The 26056-nt window shown below is 32.6% G+C and overlaps 2 protein-coding genes across 2 annotated transcripts; one reads left to right on the forward strand and one right to left on the reverse strand.

The window, feature by feature from the left end:
- Positions 1-527: 527 nt before the first annotated feature.
- Positions 528-9515, forward strand: LOC145141308 (putative UDP-glucuronate:xylan alpha-glucuronosyltransferase 5). The gene is made up of 2 exons (XM_079074599.1): positions 528-1331; positions 8439-9515. Exons 1-2 carry the CDS (start codon positions 629-631, stop codon positions 9332-9334), a joined length of 1599 nt encoding a protein of 532 aa, XP_078930725.1. The 5' UTR covers positions 528-628; the 3' UTR covers positions 9335-9515.
- Positions 9516-20003: 10488 nt separating this feature from the next.
- Positions 20004-22319, reverse strand: LOC145140429 (purple acid phosphatase 2-like). Its single transcript, XM_079073925.1, has 8 exons — positions 22137-22319; positions 21839-22039; positions 21645-21756; positions 21333-21562; positions 21035-21173; positions 20711-20931; positions 20290-20411; positions 20004-20199 (listed from the first exon to the last, which is right to left on the reverse strand). Exons 1-8 carry the CDS (start codon positions 22317-22319, stop codon positions 20004-20006), a joined length of 1404 nt encoding a protein of 467 aa, XP_078930051.1.
- Between the last annotated feature and the right edge of the window lie 3737 nt (positions 22320-26056).

A 26056-nucleotide genomic window follows, 5' to 3' on the forward strand; every position in this document is an offset into this window, starting at 1 on the left:
AAACTCGGTGATTAAGTGTCTACAAATCGAAAAATATGTTACCTTGTTAAGTCATTATCTCTTTTCATAATTTGCTACTATCTAGTAAACTATAGAATTGTCCTTTTGTTGTCTATTGTTCATAGTTCATTTTTTTTTCTCTAAACCTTATGTCCTTAGGTTTTTTCGTTTGTTACGAGATCTTTGTGTTACTAAATCATGTAAAATGACTAAAATTCCACAAAAAAATTTTCTTAACATTTTTTTAGTATTTTTGTTTAAACAGTCAACCATTAGGACAATATTGTAATTAACGCTTAAGAAAATTGCAATATTAAAATGGATACTTATTTTGGTAAGAGTTTTTAATTACAAATGATTGCAAACGATTTTAAATGAAAACTAAATGATCTTTGATAACTTATATAAAATGGTATTAGGTAGTAATTACTAATAAAATTGAATTCAACCTATAACATATAAAAAATTCTTGTACGACCTATCATACAACACCATATTCTAAGAAAGTCCTTCCCACCAAATCATATTATGAAACGGCCAACGTGCATCCATCAAACACCTATCCAACATATATATTTATAGAAACCAGCATACAAGCATACTTGGAATTCACCAAAATATTATTAGAATGGCTTCAAGGCCATTCTTTTCGAAGCAAAAATCTCTCCCATTCTTCCTGCTCCTCCTTTGTCTCACCATCACGCTTCTAATCCACACCACCACCACCACCCTCCGCATTGATAACCATGTTCAACCAGTAACCACCTCCCTCCACCTTCTAGCCACAGAACCACCACCTTGGTATGACAGACTTCGGTCCATGATCAAGAACGGTTCTGATAAGCTAAAACTCGGGCTGGTTAACATTGGAGCTAATGATATACAAGTTGACGGCTTTGCTGACGTGACCACCATAGATTTTGAAAGAGTTCGAGGAGAAATAAAATGGGAAGATTTGTTCCCTGAGTGGGTGGATGAAGACGGGAAGTGGGGTCCGATGAAGTGCCCAGAAATCCCTATGCCTCAGTCATATGGGATGGTGGACGTGGTGGTGGCAAGGGTTCCAGACGGTGGTCGGGATGTGGGTAGGTTGCAAGTGAATTTAGTCGTTGCAAATGTTTTGGTAAATAGTGGGTGGGAGGATGGTGGTGATAGGGAGGTGTATGTGGTGTTCATTGGGTGGTCAGGACCAATGTGGGAGATATTTAGGTGCGATGATATGATAATGGAAGAAGGTGATTACAGGATATATAAACCAGATATGAAAAGACTCCGGCAGAAGGTGAATATGCCTGTTGGCTCTTGCATGATTCCATCTCTACAACCTCCTGGTAATCCTTCTTTGTTCTTTATTATTATTATATTATTCATCCTGCTCACAATTAAATTCACTTACGTAAACAAATTTGATTTGTTTTTAAGTCAATTTTGGACCCCCTCTTTTATATATATACACGCAAAGCTAATGTATACTAAATATAAATATATTATTAGACTTGTTCTTTGATGACATGACATGATAATATATGTCTCGATCCTTTTGCTAGTTTTATTATACGATTCAGCATATCGTTTTACCATGTCACGTAATCCAGTGATAAGTTTACAAGTTTACTTAGAGTTAGTTGTTTGTTTATAGATGAAGAATTCATGTTTATAGACGAAACGTCAACCACTTTTTATTATAGATAAAAAGATGTCCAATATTTTATATGTTTAATTAACTTGTTAAAACAAAAAACTATAACGCACTAGTTTTATAAATTAACAAAAAATTAAATATTAGTATAATGCATATATAAATTAGCGAAAATGAAATACTATACGTACAGTTAATAAAATAACAATGTTATATAAATAAATATTAATTGATTAACCATCTTATATTATTAGATATTTTGGTCAAGATCTTAAATAATATGAGGCATGACCTCATGTTGCGACAATGTTAAGGTTCAAATATTATGAATCATAGCGAGCTACATCATTTGTTTGTTAAAACGTGATTTAAGGCGAAAATTTTATATGTAATATATATATATATATATATATATATATATATATATATATATATATTCAATGTTTCGTAAGATATGGTGTCAGGTATAAGTTTTATAGCAATGGCCAACTTTTATGATTTTGGTTACAAAATAATATATATATATATATATATATATATATATATATATATAATTTTTTATTATATATTGAAAATAATATCATTTTATACATAAACTAGATGGGAGACCCGTAACTACACGAGTTGGTTAAAAAATGTAAATATAAAGTGTAAACATTAAATATTTTTTGAAGTAAAATTTTAAAATAAATACAAACGAAATGATGAATAAGTAAATAATTTAATTTATACTAATAAAAAACTATTGACTTGTTTTAAATAATTGTGCTGAATATTAATTTAGGTTTAAAAATTAAAAAAAAATTAACTTAAAATTTTGAAATAAATACAATAAAAACATGAATAAGTTAGTAATTGAATCTATAATAATAAAAAAACTATTGAAATACTATAAATTATTTTTATTAATCACAAATTTCCAAAAATTTCTTTGAATAAAAAATTAAATGTCGTATTGCTAAGTTTATCGTTATTGTCTAAAATTAATATTTTTAATCAATCTCTGATTATAACTGTAGACAATGAAACATACAATTATCCATAAATGAAAATTGGTTGTTTAAAAAACAACCCCCACATTCGATAGCGATTGTCTTGACTCTTGTATACTGTCATCGTAAAATATACAACCAGTGAAAATTGTCTTTTTTGAAATGTGAAATAAATCATTTTATCTAAAGGCATCAAAGATATTATTGGAATAAACGTATGGTTTATTATATTACTTTCGAAAATCATTTATGCTTCTGTAATACACTTACCCAATGCTATAACTCGTAGCCTCATTATTTTGTGTCTGTGCTTGTTTTTTTATGTTTCGAGATAACTTTTATCAATATAATCGTTAATATGTTGAAACGTAAAAAAAAATAAGCATGAAAACATATAAAATAATTTACATTGAATGTAGACAAAATCAAATTTATATGGACAAGTATATAAAAAAAAGAAAGTAAACTTTTTGTAAAATTAATGAACAAAAATTCTAAAATTACGTCGAAACGTTGACCACATTGAATTCATACCTACACATACATAAACATTAGTTTTTTTTAAGTTAACGAATAAAAATGTTCATGTGACCCGCTTCATACATAGAGAACGTACATAAAATTGAACACGAAAACATAAAAAATTATGCCGAACCGTAGACAAACTCAAATATAATATATTTTTTAAAGTTAACGAACGAAAATTATTATTATATATGACCCAACTCATACGTAAGAAATGTATATAAATTTAAGCACAAAAACGTATAAAAAATTACATCAAAATGTAGACAAACTCGAATTTAAACCAACACGTTTCATAGCGATGACGAACTTTTTAGAACCATGACTATATATATATATATATATATATATATATATATATATATATATATATATATATATATATATATATTACTATTAATCATTTTTATATGAATATATGAATTAAGTCGATGTTTCTTAAAATGTCAGGTATAAGTTTTATTGCAATGACTGAAATTTTTAGAACCATGATATATATATATATATATATATATATATATATATATATATATATATATATATATATATATATATATATATATATATATATATATATATATATATATATATATATATTAAAAATAATATCATTTTATACAAAAAGATAACTCCAATACTTGAATCAATACAATGATTAAATTTAATTATTTAATATATTGAGAAAATAAAAAAGTTGACTTCCTTGGGATCATCTGTTTAATTGTATTGTATCTTTCCTTTCCACTTTAACTCTTGTCGAAGGAATTGCAATACATCACAATCCCAAGTTCACAAACTATGATAAAGTTGATTGAGATTAAATCCTCAAAAATTAGTTATAATGGTTATTTATTTATTTTTTTATTTTTTTTAAGAACGTATAATGGTTTGATAGGTACTAAATTATGTATTGTTACATACTAAATTATGTACTGTTGTATTGTATTTTTCCATTCCATAAACCGCACCGCAAAGGTTTTTAATCTAAAATATGGTGCAGTCTAAATGGTTATGATATCCGTTTTAAGATTGCGTAATTTTAATTCTCGTGTAGTAATCTAATTAAAATTACACATGGATTAAGGTTTTATATATATTATGCAATATTTGCTTAACGCGAAAAGAACTAAAATTACACAATATTAATAAATGATATTATTATACGGGCAATATCATACGAAACTCCATTATAGTGCACCGCACCGTATGTGCAGTTTACAACCCTTGTGGTGCGGTTTTCGAAAATCTCAAACCATACATTACACTCTAGTTTGCAGCAAGGACTAAACACGAATGCTAAAACTAGAAGGGCTAGAAACAAAACTTAAAAAAACATATAGCAAGTTTAATTTGATTTAAGTTATATGATATATTCAAGGGAAAATAACTTAAAATGACAACCAATAACACAAAACTTGTTTTTTAGTCACTAAACTTTTAATTGTATCCAATAAGGAAACCAACTTTTTATTTTGGTTGTAAAAGATTATGATTTTTATCGATTAAATGATAACGAACATCGTCATTACCCTTGTCATATCTAACTAAAAGCATATTGTAATTATTTTTCTCAAACCACAACCGATAACCATTAGCAAAGCGATATTGTTTTGTGACCTTGCCATTTTAATCGGTAAAAATCCATGTAGTTGAAGTTGTGGTTTGAGAAAAAATGACTATGATAGATTATTATTTAGACGTGACAAGGGAAATGACGGTGTTCGTTTTCATTTTAATTGGTAAAAATCGTAATCGCTGGTATTTTAAAACCAAAATAAAAAGTTAGTTTGCTTATATGATACAAATAAAAGCTTAATGACTTAAAAAACAAATTTCAGATTGTTGGTTACCATTTTAAGTCATTTTCCCTACATTCAAAAAGTAAAGAAGAATTCGTAAAAGTTTATTAACCAACAAGGGACCAACCTAAATATCCTTCAGAGGGGTCAATTTTTCTACGGTTGGAGAGTAAGTTTATTTTAACTTTTAAAAATATTTATCTATATTATTGTTGATTACACAACTCAAATAGTCAAATAATAATCAATATCCCAAACTTTGTTTTGCACAAACAAAGAAAATTCTTTAATAACAAATTTATTAACATAAAAGAATAAACTAACAATAAATGACAATAACTGAATCACTTACCACAAACTTATTAAGTAAAACAAATAACTTACATATACAATTACATTTAAATAACTATAAAATATATGGTAATCGAAATTAATCACATAAATAACCCCCCATTAGATATAATATAAGTGTTCCCATTTTTTTATTTTTTTCACTTTTTAAAAAATTTAACGGTTAAAAGAATCCAAGCCCAACAACCCATTAAAATTCCCGAAGCCAAGGTCCAAGGATAAAAGCCTTTTTTTACAGAAGACGTAATCACAACTGCTTTTTGGATATGTGGGAGGAGCGGCATTGAAGAACTAAATACTACTACTCAACGAGTTTTTAGAAAACACATCAAAAATATTAGTAAAAATCTATAAAAAAAACTATTAAACAAGTTTCTTTTAAAATGTAATTATTTTTTAAAAAAAACGTTGAAAAAAAGTTTAGTAGTGCTTTTTGAAAATAAAAATCACTTTGATGCTAAATTGTGTACAAAAGATGTCATTCAACAAACGTATACATGAAAAATAGTTTGTTGTCTTATAAAGTCATTAACCCACCATAAGACCTGTCGGAAACCGGTTAGGCTGGCTATTGCAAACTAAAATGGAACATTTTTAATAACAATATGATTTGAATGATAAATCGTGTGCAACTAAGGTATCGTGACTAAATATGTAGAAGGAACATAGTTTCTTACGTCTTACGAGGTATCGTTATAGTTTTCAGTCATATAAACATCTGTGTTTTTTTCCTCCGTAAATGTAGGGCTGTTCATTATTTGGATAAAACCGAACTGTTCAATTGGACAACTTGGATCGGAATATTTAGTTCGGATATTTGGATTTTTTGATTGGTTTTCAGCAAAACCGAATTATTATTCTGGATTTCGGATTGGTTTTGGTTTATAAACTAATGACCGAATAGTCCAAAAAAACTGAATAACAACTTATTATCTATTTTTCATATGTCTCTTTAACTATTTATAAATTTACTAAATTATTATTTTTAATTATTAGAAATTTTCATCGAATATAATATTTTAAAATTACTTCTTATCAAAAGTTTTGTCAATGAAATATTAACTATAATAGTATTTTCTTAGTATTTGTTTTTAAATTATAATTTATAAAAAAAGATTAGTTTCTTTATAGATTTTGCTAATATTTAAGTTATATATTTTTCAAAATGTTTGCCTCTTGAAAACCGAATTGTAAAAACCGATCCAACCGAATTGTAATTTGGTTGGATCAGATCGGATTTAAATTTAGTTTGAACTATTCGGATCAATGTTTTGAAAACCGAAATCTATTCGGATTCACTTGATTGGATCGGATCAAACCGATCCATCCAAACGAACACTCCTACCGTCCTACGTAAATATACAACTACTTTTTAAAACTGAGCGAATTCAGTTTTAAATTTTTTTGATTTTTAAGGTATTCACGAAAACTAGTTTTCTCCAAATCAGTTCGGTTCTAAATTCATTTCCTTATAAATTGTGAACCAGATTTCAATCTTGTTTTATTGATTTCCAACATTTTTTTTTTCACAAGGTCGATTCGTAACTAGTTATTATTATACGTGCTTAATTCGGTTTTTAAACATCTTGAATGCGACACGGTTAAATTCAATCAGATATCCTAATCGGATAACTGGTTTCATTGGGCACCTATATTTCTTTTGGCGTAATGTGGGACATCTTTTAATAATTTTAAACAAAACCATTAATATTCTGATTTTAATCCAAAGAAAAATTAGACGTTGTATATTTTGAGTTCGATTTTAAATCTTTTAGGTTTGAACCGTCAATTATCGGTTTGGGGAGTGAAATTTTATATCTATACGTTCTTCTGATTATTGGTATTCAACGATTTATCTTTTAAATGATAATATTGGGGGAAGTTTGAACTTTTTAAGATTTTTCTTAAAAGTTAAAAACTAAAACTTTTACAAAATTTTTAGCATTTTCAAGAAAAATAAAGTCTAAATCCTCGAATTTATAAATGGCCATGCAATTTTATTTATTTATTTATTTATTTTGCTTAAAATCAAACTGAACCAAAATAATCGATTTATGAAATCCAATTTATTTATTTAGAAATAGTTTAGTTTGTGAAATCCTTGTGGCTTTTGCCAAATAATAGTATCGCCAAGCACATATTATTTATACATTATTTTTTAGAATTTAAAGTAAAGTCTATATTTGTTCATTTCCAACCATAGTCTAGATTCTATTTTACACTATATAATTAAAGTGTAAAATAAATTGTGTGGAAGATTGCACCTATAATTTACACTACAAGTTTTGAGCAACTATTTAAAGAGTAAAATATAGAGTTGAGTTGCAACATTTACTCTATTTTATACACTATAAATATAATGTAATAACAAAAACAAAGTAAGCTTGGTATATATCTAAATAGAGTATTCAATGAACAAAAAAAGAAAAGAATTACGCTAACTTTTTGTTAACTTAAATGAATATACATAAATCAACTTAAATCTTAGTAAAACATAAGATACGATATTTTAGTAAGAAAGTAAAAATTACAAATGTTGTATGGTTAAGGACTAAAAGATTAATTAATATATAAAGCATTTTCATTTTTAAAATTTAAAGCGACTAATATATTTATATGGTCAAAGACCAAAGGGTTTCTAGCCTAATAATATCTGATGTTGTCTTTTTTTTAGGTAAATGTTTCACGTTCACTGGTGAATATAGATGAAATTAAAAATAGGTTGTTTGTTAAAAAAACAAATACAACGCAATTCCATAAATAATCGAAAAGATATCGTTGATTAATTTGATTAGATTTCTAAAGTGGCCTTCAGATAACTTTGCAAGCTCTTTCTAGAAACAAAACTATAATTAATTGAATTTGATTTTTTTTTTTTTTTGAAAAAAAAGGTTTCACTAAAAAACGTTGATATCTTTTAAAAATTTGAATTAAAAAATTTAGAACTTTTGAATATTAACATTTTTTTGACATGCCATGATGTCATATACTACGAATGCCGACTATAGATATATACAAATAATTTTCAAATCAATAAGGTGAATAGGTGATGCTGACCGCAAACCCTGAATGTCACCAAAAACACGCTTGGAAATTTCTATTATTTACTGTTTATTAATTATTAATTTTCAGGTCGTTCGACGTTTAATGCATACAAATCAAGAGAGGCATATGTAACAGTCCTCCATTCCTCTGAAACCTACGTTTGTGGTGCCATATCTTTGGCACAAAGCATCCTGCAAACGAACTCTACCAAGGACCTACTCTTGCTTGCCGATGACTCTATATCTCAGAAATCCCTTAGAGGACTAAAGGCTGCTGGATGGAAGATCAAGCTTATAAAACGCATACGAAGCCCACATGCAAAAAAAGGCGCATATAACGAGTATAACTATAGCAAACTTCGAATATGGCAGCTCATTGAGTACGACAAAGTTATTTTCATAGATGCGGATCTTATTGTCTTAAAGAACTTAGACGAGTTCTTTCGTTATCCCCAACTCTCGGCTGTTGGAAACGATAAATATATATTCAACTCTGGTGTTATTGTGGTAGAACCATCGAAGTGCATGTTCAATGGCCTGATGAAAAAACGATTCACTTTCACATCATACAATGGAGGTGATCAGGGTTTTCTCAACGAAGCATTTACATGGTGGCATCGGTTTCATACCAAGGTAAACCATCTCAAGGTTTTTGAAGGTACAGACAACCCAGGACGCAAAATTCCGGAAAATGTGCACACGATTCATTATCTGGGGTTGAAGCCGTGGATGTGTTATAGAGATTACGATTGTAATTGGGATATGTCCGGTCGTCAACGTTATGCTAGTGATTCCGCTCATAAAAGATGGTGGAAAGTATACGATGCAATGCCTAGTGATCTGAGGTCTTTTTGTGGCTTGACTAAACATATGGATGTTCGGATAAGGAAGTGGAGAGGGATAGCAAAGAACGCTGGTTTTAGAGATGGGCATTGGAAGATAAAGGTGAAAGATAAGAGACAGGCATTGCATATGGTTTTATGACAATGGGTGTAATCTGTATATCATATAAATCCACTTACGTTTCTTGTTCACTATGTTTTTTTTTTTTTTTTTTTTTTTGTGATTAGGTGTCAGAAAAAACTAAATGAACCGATCACTTTAGTTTTTGTTTGGTGTTATGTAGACAAATGAGGAGAAGGGAAATTGTTTTGAACTAGGACTACACAGTTATTTTCTATAAAGTAAAACTCTTAAGAATAATTGATTTCATCCCACATAGCCTCAAGCTCATCGTTAAACATATAAACAGATTCCTCTTCGGTTTTAAACCTTTGATTGTTCGGTCGTTGGTTTGTTCACTGCTTGACTATTTGGTTTTAGTTACTAAATATTTCCGACGAAAGCGTTTTGTAGGAAACTTCCGTCTAATTTCCTACAAACTTACGACAAAAATGAAATCCAACAAAATTCCTATAAATTTCCTCTAGAAGTAGATACCCTAAAGATTCCGTCGGAAAAGTGTCGTAGTTTCCTACAAAATACCAACGAAATATTAATTGAAACTTCCCCCGTCCCAAAATTATTGTCCACGTTTGACTTTTGAAGTTTTTCCATGTCAACTTTGATCATAAATAACTTTAACTGTGTTATATAATTTTTGATGAAACTTATAACAATGAAAATACATTTAAAAAACAATCTATTCATATATATTGTATAAAAAATTATATAACAAAAAGTAAATTATTTAAGGTCAAAGTTAAACAAAAAAGACTTAAAAAGTTAAACGTCGACAATAATTTTGGGACAGAGAGAGTATTTAAAATTATAATTCTGTTGGAATTTCATTGAAAATATAATAACAAAAATGTAGAATTTTTTTTCCACCTTTTCCTTCCTTTTGTTTGGCCCAAGGTTGTTAAAATCTTGATTTTGATCTTACGACCTTACGATTTTAAGATTCTATAAGTGAAAAACGATCCCGGTCATACTACGATCTCGATCCCACCTCTTTAGTTTTATTATATATCCGAGTATCAAAATTCATCTATTCATACTTGAAATCGAGTGTCACAAATTGCAAGAAGCCTTCTAGAGCATCACTATTTTATCAATTCATCTCGAGTTAGGACCCATAATAATTCGTTTGTGATCTTATGTCTTACTTGTACATGGTCAAAATGATCTTATTTCTAATTAATATATTTTATTCTTAATGTTTACTGTTTATAGCAACAAAAATTACTGGTGATGCTTAAGAAGTTAAAGTTGATAACACTATCTTGCAAACAAATTTCGATATAAGTTCATTTTGGTAGGATCTTACGATCCCGATCCAATCTTACGATCACAATTTTCCAAAATACAAAACGATTTTATGTAAGATCTCGATTTTGACAACCTAGGTTTACTATAATTATATTATTATTATTATGAATGTGCATGTATGTGTAGTTGTATGTGTATTTTGTTGGATTATGGTGTCTAAACTCATAACTAAATTGATATAAAGTTGCAAATAGAAGCAAAGTCTTTTTTGGGTTGCCCTCAGAATTAGTAATTGTGTAGAATGACTTTTAGAGAGATGTTGATTTATTTATTTGTTATATGATTAATAAATAGTAATAAATGATTTGTTAATATATTATGTGATTAATATACTAATTAGAATCTAACGGCCCAAAATAATAGTAAAATTTTTCTTTTTTTAAAAACTAGTCAACTCATTCATTGAATTGTTCAGAATAAACATCAAGTCATAATATCCAAAACATCAGAGTACAAATATATCGAATGCAGAAATCGTGAGGGGAGGATGCCGCGCAATCACGTCGGGCCCTTCCCTTTGAAACTGGATGTACCTGAAACCATAAACATAAACTGTAAGCATAAAGTTTAGTGAGTTCCCCCAGATACCACATACCACACATGAAAGGAGATAATACTATGGGCCAAAGCATAGTCATATAATCATTTCCTGCCATGGGCCAAACCATGGTCTTTACGTTCAGTGCCGAGTGCCAAATCTCGGTCTTGCATACACATGTCAGGGGCTAGATCCTGGTCTCTCATATAACTGTCAGTGGCCAGACCCTGGTCTTTCATACAAATGTCAAAGGCCAGATCCTAGACTTCCATATAATCATCACAAGAGATTCAACATTCTAGCTACACAACAAGAAATGTGTCGGCATTGGTGCCTTTGACCCATGGATCTAGTGAGGAAACTCACCTCAACTGCTGAAAAACCAGATAAACGCTCGGGCTGCTGGATTGGAGAAATCCTCATGCTAACTAAACAAACAAAGCCCCAATTAATAATAAGGACATAAACCAAAGCTAAAAACCTACATTACTTGCCTAATGTCCAAGGTAAAAAGGGCCAAGTTATCCTTTTCTTTTAAGCCCAATAAAATCCTAGGCCCAACCCCAAAGATCATCCAAAGTCCAATATGGGCCCAAAATCCAAAGTCGCTCAAAATCTATAGTCCATCCCAACAAGCAAAGCCCAACGATTAGGGACCAAAAATCACCTAAGTTGGATTGGGTCGTACGCTCGGCGTATCAACTGGTACGCGGAGCGTACTTGGCCGGAGCAGGAAAGGGTCGCGACTGAGGTGCATTACGCGCGGCGTACTGGGACTTACGCCCATCGTACGCACCCCAGGGAAAAACTCATTACAAGGTCTTAATTCCTTAAGACATTACGTCAAAACTTTAGATCTAAGCTTAATAAGACCCCTAAGGCCATATAGTTGCAAACTTTATACATTTGCATGGCTACAAGAAATCCAACACTAAAAACCTAGCTTACTCAAACATTTTCTTCACCATAACTCTTGCATAGTGACAAATCAAGATGCAAGCTTGCATTTTTATGACTTATAAGGCCTTAAAATGTCTGAAATGACACCTTAAATGTTTTGGAGTACCTTCTACTCACCAAGCTCTTGGTTTTTTGGACAAAAGATGAAAATGAAGGCTTAACTAATATCTAAAGAAATATAAGCTATGTTTTAAGCTTTATACCTCCAAATGGTGCACAATGAAGAGAAGATGTTGGATCCAAAGTCTTGAGAGCAAAGCCTACTCCTTGAAGGTCCTTCTTCACATACAGGGAAGCACACAACTCACTTAAAAGGTCAAAATGCTCAAAATGGACTAGGGTTTGCAAGGAGGGCCGATCTTGGGATGGAGGCTGATAAAGGGAAAGGTCTTGGGCCATAATGGTCTTTAAATAGTGCACAAACCCTAAATATTAGGGTTTTGGTCTGAATCACATACGCCCGGCGTACTGGAGTACGCGCAGCGTACTGGCGCGGGGTTCGTACGCCCAACGTACCAAGGTCTACGCCTAGCGTACTCAAGTTGCACCCAAAAGTCATGGATTTGCCCTTGGGGACCTATTTTGCAAACATCCCATAACTCAAGGGTCTAAAAGAAACACCTGGAAAAATAGATGTTACAACTCCCCCACTTGAACTAGACTTTGTCCTCGAAGTCTATTACAGCGAACAAATCTGGGTAGTGCTCTTGCATCTCCGCCTCGGGCTCCCATGTCCATTCGGAGCCATTCCGATGTTGCCACTGGACCTTGACCAGTGACACCTCCTTGCTACGCAGAGCCTTCATCTTTCGATCTAAGATCGCCACCGGTCTCTCCACATAATTCAAGAGGTCATCAACTTGGATATCATCCAGAGGTACAAGTGCGGACTCGTCGGTCACACACTTCCGAAGTTGAGACACATGGAAGGTGTTATGGATTTGGCTGAGCTTATCAAGAAAATCCAGCCGGTATGCAACCTTGCCCACTCGAGCCGAAACCCTGAATGGTCTGATAAATCTGGGGCCCAGGTTGCCCCGCTTCCGAAATCGGATGACACCTTTCCAAGGTGACACCTTCAGAAGCACCAAGTCTCCTACTTGAAACTCGAGGTCCGAACGCTGCCAATCAGCGTAACTCTTTTGTCAGCTTTGCACGATTCGCAACCTTTCGCACACATGTTGAATCAACTCAGTAGTCTTGAGTACCACATATGTGCTTCCCATGACCCGATGCCCAACCTCCCCCTAGTAAACCGGGGTCCTGCACCTTCTTTCGTACACCATCTCAAATGGTGGTCGGTCAATATTGGCATGATATCTGTTATCGTAAGATAACTCGGCCAGTGGAAGGTAAGTGTCCCAACTCCCTCCAAAATCCAACACACAAGCCCATAGTATGTCCTCGAGCGTTTGAATCGTCCGCTCGCTCTAGCCATCGGTCTAAGGGTGGTACACCGTACTAAAATGCAACTGAGTACCCAACTCCTCATGAAAGTTACTCCAAAACCTGGAGGTGAAATGAACATTCCGGTCCGAAAACACAGAAACAGGCACCCCATGCCGAACTACCACCTCCCAGACATAAATGTCAGCTAACTTCTCCGCGGATATGCTCTCGGCAATCGGTATGAAATGTGAACTCTTGGTCAGTCTGTCCACAATGACAATTTGTTTGATTATCAGCAGACTGAGGTGAGTTTTCTCACTATACTATACTGTAGGACACTAGGATATGTTATGTGCTTGTAGTCTTTGTGACTCATGTTGTATGTGTTATATGCATGTGTGTCTATTTGCTATATGTATATGGGGTGAAATAGACCCGATACAGCCTCGTGCGGGCACATGAGTTGAAATAGACTCGGGGGTGAAATAGACCCGATGGTGAAATAGACCCGATACGACTTTGGGCTGACACATGAGCTGAAATAGACTCGGGGGTGAAGTAGACCCGACATAGCTTTAAGCTGGAAGATATGTATGGTATGCGGGGAACTTACTAAGGTTCATGCTTACAGTTTTTAGTTTATGTTTCAGGTACTTCCGGATCAAAGGGGAAGAGCTCGGGATGATCGCATTGCACACACACATACACACACACACCATGATTTCCGATTTACTTGACTCTGATGTATTTGGGGATGTTTGATTGATATAATTTGTTTTCCTTATGGATTTATGAACATGTTTGATTGGTGATTTTATTATTAAAACGAAATTTTTGGTCTTAAATTTTAGGACGTTACTCTGAGGCTGCCAAGTGGAAAGAGGCAATGGACAGCGAGATCAAGTCTATGTATGACAACCAAGTTTGGAATTTGGTTTATCAAGAACCTGGTCGAAAGACAGTTGGTTGCAAATGGATCTTCAAGAAGAAGACTGACATGGATGGAAATGTGCACACAATCAAAGCACGACTGGTGGCGAAGGGCTTTACTCAAACCCTGAGGATTCACTATGATGAGACCTTCTCACAAGTGGCCAAGATTAAATCTATTAGGATAATGCTCGCCATAGCTGTCATGATTATGAAATTTGGCAGACGGATGTCACATTTGCTTTCCTTAATAGGAAGTTGGCTGAAGATGTTTACATGAGTCATCTAGAGGGTTTTGTTGATGCAAAGTTTCCCAATAGAGTGTGTAAGCTTGAGAAATCCATCTATGGATTGAAACATGAATCTCGTAGCTGGAATTTTTGCTTCCATGAGAAAGTCAGAGAGTTTGGTTTTTCTAGGAGTTAGGATGAGTCTTGTGTGTATGTCAAAGCTAGTGGGAGTATAGTAACCTTTCAATTATTGTATGTTGATGACATACTACTTACAGGAAACAATGTTCCAACCTTGCAAGAAGTAAAATCTTGACTTGGAAAGTGTTTCGCTATGAAAGATCTAAAAGAGGTAGCATATATTCTCGGGATAAGATGTTTGAGATATAGAAAGAAAATACTAATTGGATTTAGTCAACGTACATACTTGGACAAGGTACTGAAATAGTTCAGTATGGAAATTTCCAAGAAAGGAGAGCTATATACCTATTCAAATCAATGCCAAGTTGATTAAGACTCAAAGTCCCAGTACGGATGAAGAGATAGTTGATATGAGTCGAGTCCCTTATGCTTCGGATGTAAGATCAATCATGTACGCTATTACATGTACTCGACCTGATGTGTCATTTGCTTTAAGCATGGTCATTCGCTATCAGGGAAATCCTGGCAAAGCTCTTTAGAGAGTAGTAAAGAACATTCTAAGGTATATGTGAAGGACAAAGGATATGATTCTAGTATTTATAAGCAGTGATACATTGAGATTGACTGGGTATAGTGATGCTAGCTTTCAAACAGATAGAGACAACTTTTGTTCTCAATCTGGCTAGGTGTTCACATTAAATGGTGGAGCAGTTAGTTAGAAAAGTACCAAGCAAGACATAGTGGTTGAATCTACGTGAGAATCAGAGTAAATAGCGGCAAGTGAAGAATCAAAGGAAGCGGCTTGGCTGAAGAACGTTATCGGAGATCTTGGAGTAGTTCCAACTATTTAAGAGCCAATGGAACCTTTCTGTGATAATGAAGGTGCGGTTTCTTTGACTAAAGAACCGAGAGACCATGACAAGTCAAGACATATCGACAGAAAGTACCATTACATCAGACATAGAGTAGAAGAAGGTCACCTTATTTCGAAAAGGATATCATTAGAAGAGAATCATGCAGATCCTTTAACAAAGGCTCGGAGTAGGGTTAAATATAATCAGCATGCTAGGAGTATTGGTTTGAGAGATGATATTAGTTTTAGTAGTTAGATGAGTAGTTTGAAACTTCTAACAAAATAAATGTAATTGAATTTTGGTGATTAAATAATAGAGATTATTTATGAGTTTGTTTACTATCTTTGTCAATTGTTTATTATTGTGGTTCGTTTTGCATGTTTGACTTCCTGAATAATTTAATTATTCAAATTCCACAGTCATTTATACTTTAGGAAGTAAGTAGTGAATTAGGTCAGAGATAACAACTGTCATGAATTGGTTTGTAGATTGTCTAATAAGGTTAGACATAGCAATTGTATTGCTACAACATTCATGAGTATTTACAAATGGAGATTTAAGTATTGGATAAACTCACGCTCAAAGAATTACTTCATGGATTAAATCATGAGTAATTCTGAGATTATAATATCTTATATTCTTAAAACAAAGATATATGAGTTGTAATTTACAAGTCGGTTATGCATTGGTGTTGCGAAAATACATCAGTAACATGATGTTATAAAACACAATGTCATGTATGATTTGGTGAGTAAAGGATACAAGGATATGAGTCAAAGTTTATTCGTTCCTTTTTCCCTAACAGGAAAAGCGATATCTTTGGGCTCCTCGGTGATTTGGTGTTGACTTATAGTCTTGGGCCCAACCAGGACTCAATTGATGTGTTCAATTTGAAGTCTTATGTTGTCATCACAAATCAGGAAATCAGGAAACAAAATTTAGACAATGAGATTGATTCTAATCCATATCTCATATCTATATGACATCTAGTAGAGCATAGGAATATTTAATCACTTATCTTAGGACCAATGTCTATTTAGATTAGAGTTTGGTAGTTGCTATGGAAGAACTCTTTGCTGTCTAATTTAGAAGTTATACTGGTAATTGCAATTATAGACTTATCCAAGTGAGAGACTGTTGGATTAGGTGTCTAAGACAATAACTAAATTAGTATATACTTGAATTATTAGCAGAGTCCTTTTGGGTTGCCCTCAAACCTAGTAATTGAATAGGATGACTTTTAGAGAGAGAGAGAACGATTTATTAATAATTAATATCATTAATAAATAGCAATAAATGAATTTATTAATATGTTATGAAAATAATATATTAATTAAAAAGAGTATTATTTAATTAATAATTAATCAAAAATTAATTAGAATTAATTTTTGGATAAATTAGATTAATTAAAAGTGTAGGGGTCTAACTGCAATTGTTTAATAGTTGAACAAGAGGTTCCAGAACCTTCCTCCTATGGAGGTGGATGGTTTCTTGGAGGATAATCTAGGGTCTATAGAATATCCCTTATAGATAATTATAGAGTAGATAATTACCTTATTTGAGATATTAATATTCAAATTAGGGTTATCTAGGGTTTCCTAATCTAACTATAAATTGACCCTAAAGGATCCAATTTTCGGCCATTCCTTTTTACCAAGGCATAGTCGAAATTCCTTCACCCCTCTCCTCGCTCTTTAAGCCTCCTTGTTGCTAGGGTTGGGTGTGACCATCAGAGGCACGAGATTTCTGGTGCTAGTTTCCAAGTGACTACAAGAAGGATTTTGTTTTGATTATCTACTAGAATAATCAAGAGGTATGTTTTCCTAAACCCTTTTGCTATTTTTGAAAATATTAGGGTTCTTGTAGGGTTCTTGATGTTCAATTGGTTATTGCATTCAATAGTGAAAACATAGATCTATAAGGTGCATGTGAACTTAGGGTTTATGTTTTTCCGCCAAAATTAAAAATTTTCAACATATAAAACCCATCAGTTCATCCTCACTGTTTATGGATAAAGTTTAGGTTTACCATTCTCTGTCAACAACAAATAGTTAGCTGAAGGAGAATATCTAATTGTAGTTCTTCTTTCTTTAATGGATCTACAAACAACATGAGATTTAATCATGTATTCATCTATAACTTCATCTTCTAGACTCCCACTATGTTTATGTTAATTAGAGCTCCCACTGCTTAATTTTTGGTTCATCCTTTAAACCATACCATTCTGTTGAGGTGTTTTAGGGACTGTTTTCAATATCCTAATTGTGTGTTCAACATAGAAATTAACGAATTCTCTGTTGATGTACTCACCCTTATTGTCTAACTTTAAACACTTAACCTTCATAAATGTTTCATTCTCCATGAAATCTTTTCATTTCTTGAAAGTGCTAAATACTTAAGATTTGTTCTTCAAGAAATAAACTCTAACTCTCCTATTGAAGTCATCAGTGAAAATAAGAAAACTACCTAGAACCCGCACTAAATAAATTAAAGTGGGACCCTATACATCTAAATTAATTAACTCTAACTTCTCGGCCTTAGGTAGTTGACCTATTAATTCAAAAGTTACATTCTTATGTTTACTAAGAACACGTGGCTCATGGAACTCTCACACTCTTCAAATGGAATCTTCCGTTTAGAGGCTAGCATCTTCAATTCATTCTTACTCATATGCCCAAGTCATATGTGCCATATATTGGATCCCTTTATTCTTTTATTGTGTTTACTTCATCATCATAAACTTCCAACATGTAAAGTGTACCATGTTTTTGTCCCTTAGCGACAATCAAGTTCCCATTAGTTACCTTCTAGTGATGATCATCGAAAGTAACATGGTGACCCTCATCATCAAGTTGCACCACTAGTATCTACATTTTATTTAGATCTTGAATGTACTTGATGTTGTTCAAAGTGCAATTCATAACTAAATTCATCTTAAGGACAACATCCCCAACAGTCGTGATATCAGGATTTTTTATCTGTCAATCAAACCTTCCCGTTGTAGTGCCTACAATTTTGCATTACACTTATAGACTGATTGGAGTGAACCGATGCACTAGAATCCATTATCCGGGATTCTATTGAGTTTTTAACACACCAACTAGCATGTCAAGAACACCTTAGTTGCAACTAAGTATTTTTCAAACATATTAGATAACACTCTAATCAGTTCGTATATAGTTTTCTCATTTATAATATTTTAAGTTATGATCCTTGTTAAATATAATCTTACCATACCAAGAGTTTGGCGATCCAGTAAATTACAGTCCTCTTGCCTCATCGCTTCAGGTTTCTCTTCATCCAAGGGTTCATGTAACTTCTTCTTTTAGAGGCAATCTTCGATATGTATTCTCCATAACCCAAAATCGTGACCTTGAAATTTTTTTACCATAACCTTACCTTCTTCAGCAATAGCTCTGATACCATTTGTTAGAGATTAAGCACTTCAACAAATGATAAGTGGTTTTTGTCATCAGAGTAATAAATATAAAAAAACCAAAAAAACACACAATCAATTTATGTGGTTCACACGATCATGATGATCGGCTACGTCTACATCGAACACGAGAGAGATTTTATTATTTATGTTGTACAAGGATTCAGTACAATACTATTATGTTACACAAATTAAAGGAGTATAAATACTAGTTATTTGACCTAAAACTATCAATAATGTAAAGACCAGAAAATACGAACAAAAATGGCACATGACACGTTTTGATGTCGTTTTTTTTAAAGGAACTAGATGCTATTAGGGTCCATGTTGGCCCATTATGTGTTTTGATGTTGTTTCACATGAAATTGGCTTATGTTTGGTATGCCTAGAGGTTATAAGGTCAAAGATGAATTAGTCTCTACAGCTTAACGGTACTAACCGCTAGAAAGTCAGGATGCATATGGAGACAGAGTTTTACTACAAAATTTGGTGACATACTTATAATCCGTCACTATTTTAAAAAAGAAAATGACGCAGCATATAGTGACTAGATTGATGTGTTTCTAAGTTTAATCAAAGTGTCTCTAATTCATATTTTCGGTGCTAAATTAACACCGCTAAGTCCATGGTTATATATTTACAAGTCCTTTTTTTGCAACATATAAACTTTGTCGCTAGCCGTTGACCATCAGGCATAGATTCTTTGTACCTAATGGCCATAATTCTGTAGCATTTAGCCCTATTAATATAGCCATTTGAGAAAACTATATAAGTATTCTTGCTCAATTGCTGTGATTCGTAGTTTCTCTCGCCATCTGCAAATCAGACTACTCCAACATAAACACTTTTTATTGCTTTGGTCTACATAAAAAACAATTAATGAAGAAAAATGCATGGCTTTTGTTTAACTTTTAGCTGTAGAGTCATCCATGGGGTACCAGTATCTATTATAAAGCCACAAGGAATCTGCCTGAACAGAATATTCATCTCCATTGCGATGCCAAGCGTAGAAAGCATGTGTCTGGTTCATAATCTCCAATGTAGCATGCCCAAAACTGGCTTCTCGGAATGCTGAATATGCTGGTTGTGGCTCTGTAAAGCTGGACATACAAAAAGAGAAATGCATAACTTTTCAGTTTTCAGTACCTTTTTTTGAATAAAAACAACTATATACTGACGAACCCTCTTACTTGCTTGCCAATCCTTGAATGTTTCCTCCGTCACCAATGGTTATGTATACCGGGGCAGATTGGTCTTTTACAGGAGTGCACCTCACATTTACAATGTTGTACGCAATATTAGACACACGTTCCTGTGCAATATGCACAAAGCAGGCATGAATATATAAATCCATCGTTAATACCCATGAGCACCAGATATGGTCGTAACCCGCACTCTTGTAAGTGTACAACGGAATTAGTGTGAATTTGTTAGGAAACACAAAAAACGATTATTTTCCGTTGGAATTTTTTAAAGAAATTTAGTAAACGCGTTTTTTCGTTCGTTTCTATCTTTATTGGAATACTAGAGACGAAATATACGTGACTTTTATATATAAATGGGTGTGAGCTTATACGTAGATAAAAAATAAAAATAAAAATTGTAGCTTACCGAGCGTTCATAAGCGTGAACATGTCCGGCAAACACAATATCAACTTTGGACTGCACAAAAAATGGTTCAAACACAACTCTCATAGTCTCCCCTTCCATAAAATGGGCATTGTTGCTATTGTACCATGGAGAATGCATGAGAACAATCAACCATGGTGTTTCACTTCTGTTTACCTTCCTTAACTCTTTCCGGAGCCATTTGTATTGAGGAGTAGATTTCCCTATATATACACATTCAAATTTGTCATTGAACACCGAATAACATACATAGCTGTGGCTAAAATGGCACGAGTAAGTAATAAAGAAATTTTATTAAGTCCTTACCATATGCCGAGTAAGAAGACAAGATAATTATATATGCTGAAGCTCGTTTGATAGAATACCAAAGCGGCTGTGTGCTCTTTGATGCTTTGAATGGGACATGATAACGATTTAGAAAGGGCTTAAATAGCTTTGTTTCGCCCTGCATAAAATATATCATTTTACGTATATTATAATTCACCCCATTATTATCTACTTCCTTGAGCTATGTACATCATGAACAAGTGGAAATTAAATTACAGCATATAAATACATGAACAAGTAAATTTGAGGAAAAAGGAAAAGCATATGTTTCTCTTACGATTTTAGGTTCATAATCAAGCTCATGATTTCCACTAGTCCAAATCCATGGTTGATAAGCTACACTCCTTTCCACAAACCTTCCCCACGTATCCCACCTTGCATTATCATGAAACGGGTACTCATCTGCATATGAAAGATCCCCCAGAAACAGTACCGTTTCCCCTTTCACTGGGTTCATTTCATAATTGCTAAGCGTACGATTTGAATCGAATGTTTGGCCAAGGTCGCCTGCACATATATTTTGCACTTTATCAAGATGTACCGTTATTTCTTAAAGGTGCTAAATTATTCGTTTAAAAGAATAGCTCACCTATGATCCCGAAGGTGTAAGGGACATTGAGGCCGACTTTGGGAGGAATCATAAACCAAAAAGTCCTTGTAGTGTTTCCAATCCCGACCTTGTAGTAGTATTTGGTATTAAACTGACAGGAAAGAGTCTTTCAAACTAAGAAATTTATATACTTCGAGCTCAAGGTAGAATAAGTGGATAGCTAGAAAACTAACCTCCAGATTATGGATGGTGCAATGATGGATGTAACCAGAAGTGTAGTTGTAGTACTTGTAAGTAGAAACTTTTCCGTTGGCTGTTTGTTTGTTGCTGCTGTCATGACGCCAATAAAGCACAGTGCTCGAACCAGGTTCATTTTCAGTTACCCATGATACTATCACCGCTTTGCCAACATGATCTCCTTGTGTTATATGGACCTAATTAATATTGAGATTGGAAAGCACGTAATCACTTGTATATATATCAAAACCAATAAAGTCTAGGTAGCTAGTTCCTAGGATGACATGATAGTACCTGTTGAGGAGCATTATAGCCAGAAGGAATTCGGAAAACATCACTCTCAAGAGGCATATCCAGGCTCTTCTCTTCGTTTCTAATAAACGTGCTAGTAATCCCTCCTTTAGATAACAAAAATGTCTCACTGCCACCTATCAAAAACCAAAGAAATGCAAGGGAGAAATGCCGATAAAACTTCATCGCTAACGTTCTTTAGTCAAAACATACAAACGGTTGCTTATATATGTTTTAGAGTAAATTACAGAAATTGTCCCTATGGTTTGGTCAAAATTGCATGTTTGGTCCCTAACTTTTATTTTGCACTTGGATCGTCCTTATGATTTGATTTTGTTACGTTTTTCGTCCCTATGGTTTTGTCAAAATTGCACGTTTGGTCCCTAACTTTATGTAAATAAGGGACAAAAAACGCAACAAAATCAAACCATAGGGACGATCCGAGTACAAAACAAAAGTTAGAGACCACACGTGCAGTTTTGACCAAACCATAGAGACGATTTTAGTAATTTACTCTATGTTTTATTATGATCTAACTATTTGAGATGCTAATCTACAAATTTTCCCCCCAGAAAAAACAAGATGGGGAACAACATCCTTGAAAACTATAATTTATCCCCAAATCAATATATATGTTATTATTCGAATGAAACAATGTACTGGATCAAACAACAAGGATGAAATGCTTTGTTTGGAGTGTGGACTAATAATCTAGAAAAATACAACTTGTGATATATATATATATATATATATATATATATATATATATATATATATATATATATATATATATATATATATATATATATATATATATATAGAGGAGGGTTCAATTGAGAAAAAAAAATGTTGAGAATGGGGGAATCATTCTCAGCCACTCATTTATTTTTGCCGCAAAAGCCTTCGTTGTACCAGCGGAAATGAGAAATGAATAGACATGTGTTTTCCAAAAAAACATATTTTTCTTAAACTATGCTAATCATTACTTTAATATATATACAAAAAAATAGTTTTTTTCGTTTTTTTTTAATTTTTAAGAAACTATTTTTATCGAAAAATGATTTTAAATATACCAAAATTTATGGTTTTTTATTCTCTACAAATAGACATCCATATTGATATAATTTTAAGATAAAATAATTTTTTTTTTATATTTTCAGCTATCGTTATTTATAAGTGAATAAAAATGCATCCGGTTTAATTACAGTACATTCGTTATTCACTTATGAATAAAAAGTATGATTAATTTTTTTTACAATTTAAGTATCATTCATATATGAATATAGCATATAATAAACATAGTATATTCATATTTAAATATTAGATGGTGCATTCACTTGTGAATATTAACATAGTATATTCACTTGTGAATATTAGATGGTATATTCACTTATGAATATTAAATGATATTTTCATATGTGAATATTACATAGTATTACATGGTATATCACATGTGAATATTACATAGTATATTCACTTGTGAATATTAGATGATATATTCACTTATGAATATTACACAGTATATTCACATATGAATATTACAAGGTATATTCACTTGTGAATATATTCACTTATGAATATTAGAAGGTATTTTCCCAAATATATATAATTTCCATATGTTATTCACATATGAATTACATACAGACTTGCATATTTGTTTTGTGTTTTTAATAATCATATACTGATTCATGTAAGAAAACATATTCATATGTGAATATAACGTGGTAATTTAGTTTATGTATTTCATCAAACAGTTGGAGTGCATACAATTTAACTATGTTAAAAATGTTAAAAACATGATACTTCCAATTCAAGTTATCAATTCCAAATCATTATATACTTTCGATTTCGACTTCAGATGCGACATCTTATGTCTGATCGATTTCTCATTTTGACTTTGATTTCCGAAAATCCGATTGGGAACCTGTGAGTACCGATTCCGAGTCCTTCAATGTCGACTGTGACTGCGAGTCCAGAACTCCGATTCTAATTTCATGAACAACGAAGAAATTTCGATTCCAACTCAGTTCGTTTGCGAATCTGGGAAATTCCAGTTCCAAATTCGTTATGAACTTTAACAGATGCTTGCAAGCTACGAACTTTCAGAGTATTCAACAAAGAAATCGATGAAACTGATGAATTTGGGTTGCGAATCTGTCTTGAACGGCGAACCTCCCAGCCACGAATATCGATGATTGATTAACACTGGATGACATTGATGATGGTTTAGTTGAAGAAATCTGGATGATTGTTGAAGGTTGGAGGGGAAATTTTGATGATAAACGAACTGTTATCGAGTTCTCTATAGTTATGTATTTGAGATTGAAGGTTATAAACATATTTACAAGTTTGCCATCGTGTCTTTTTATGCTTAGATTAAATGAGTGGCTGAGAATGATTCTCCCATTCTCAACCTTTTTTATTTTCTCAATTGAACTTACCTCTCTCTCTCTCTCTCTCTGTATATATATATATATATATATATATATACACACACACACACACACACTAGTGTGGACCCTCACGATGCGGCAACGACGATTAGTTTTTTCGACAAATAATTTCCAATCGGCAGTTTTGGTTTATGAGTTATTTTGGTTTCTGTCCGGTTCGGGTCGGTTATTCTTTTGGCACCGAACACACGTAATAGATCGCGTATGTTATAGTTGAATCAAACCAGAACCGATTAGTTGTATTTGGTCTAGTTCTCGGTTCCCCGTTCATTCTTTTATCTTTTATCGGTTTTCAATTATATCAGTTTCGATACGTTTTTTGAACCGGTTAAATTACAAAGAACATGTAATGTATTGATAAATATTAATATTAATAATAATATATTTATATCCAACATTGTTATTTTGAATTAAAAATAAACATACATATTTTTTAAGCAAGTTTTAAACGAAACAATTTCATTGGTCTTGTTGTAGGCGTGTTAATATGTATGTGTACATATCTTTGGTAAATTGGTAATCATGATTTGGATAAAAAAATTGTTCAAATAGTTAAAACCTTGCATGACACATGCCTCCATTTTCTTTTTCAAACACCTGAAAGATTAAAAAAGATTTGATAGTTCTTATTTTATAGCCAAAATTCTTACTGTATTATCTAAAAAGGTTATCATCCAATAGCACATCATGGAAAGTACACATTTAATGAAAATAAGCAAAAAAATAGAACATAAATGTGACTGCAGAATACTAAATATCTCATTATAAACATGAATTTTACCAATATCTTGGAAAAATTTATCGTTGAATAAAAAAAACAAAACATAGAAAGCATTTGAAAAATGTGCAACACCACCAACAAATGGAGAAACTCAGCAACATAGAAACCATTTTGTGTATTTTGGGGCATATACAACACCCAATGATCTTTCCAATTCTAGTCAAAAGTTGATATGTAGCTTTTCCACAATATAAAGGTGACTTTTCCACAATATAAAAGTCACTGTAATTGACCTTGCAACAACATGTTAATGGAATTCAAGAGTTCATCCATCACTATGAATATGATTTAGGTTTTGGTTGCAACAATGCTCTAATACCCACTGTTACATCAAATACTTCAAGAGTTCAAAACGAATGTTGATCAAAATCTCTCAAGGGTAAAAATGTAAATTACAAAAAAAAGATGACTTTCTTCAATAATTACATATATATTAGATTGCTAACCAAAGAGAGGACCAGAAGCATCAAGGTCCACATCAAGGGTAATTTTGTCAACTCTGAAAAAAGTAGGTTTTCTGTATAGTTAGATAAGGCATCATCACCAACCATATGAAAAAGCTCAGGAGCATAAAAAAAACATTACCAGATTTACCATACCTCACCGTCTGAGAAATCGATAAATAGCAACAATAACAAAAAATAAAATAGAATAAAAACCCACCCAGGAGCAATCTCATTTCTTTTTTA

Source organism: Lactuca virosa, chromosome 9, assembly GCF_052849685.1.
Source record: "Lactuca virosa cultivar CGN04683 chromosome 9, Lactuca_virosa_CGN04683_v6, whole genome shotgun sequence".
NCBI lineage: Eukaryota > Viridiplantae > Streptophyta > Magnoliopsida > Asterales > Asteraceae > Lactuca > Lactuca virosa.

Coding starts and splice junctions, on each gene's coding strand:
- LOC145141308 (XM_079074599.1), top strand. CDS start 629: ATGGCTTCAAGGCCATTCTTTTCGAAGCAAAAATCTCTCCCATTCTTC. Junction 1,332..8,438: donor TCCATCTCTACAACCTCCTG/GTAATCCTTCTT, acceptor ATTAATTTTCAG/GTCGTTCGACGTTTAATGCA.
- LOC145140429 (XM_079073925.1), bottom strand. CDS start 22,319: ATGAAGTTTTATCGGCATTTCTCCCTTGCATTTCTTTGGTTTTTGATA. Junction 21,563..21,644: donor TTACACCTTCGGGATCATAG/GTGAGCTATTCT, acceptor ATATATGTGCAG/GCGACCTTGGCCAAACATTC. Junction 21,174..21,332: donor TTGATTATGAACCTAAAATC/GTAAGAGAAACA, acceptor TATTTTATGCAG/GGCGAAACAAAGCTATTTAA.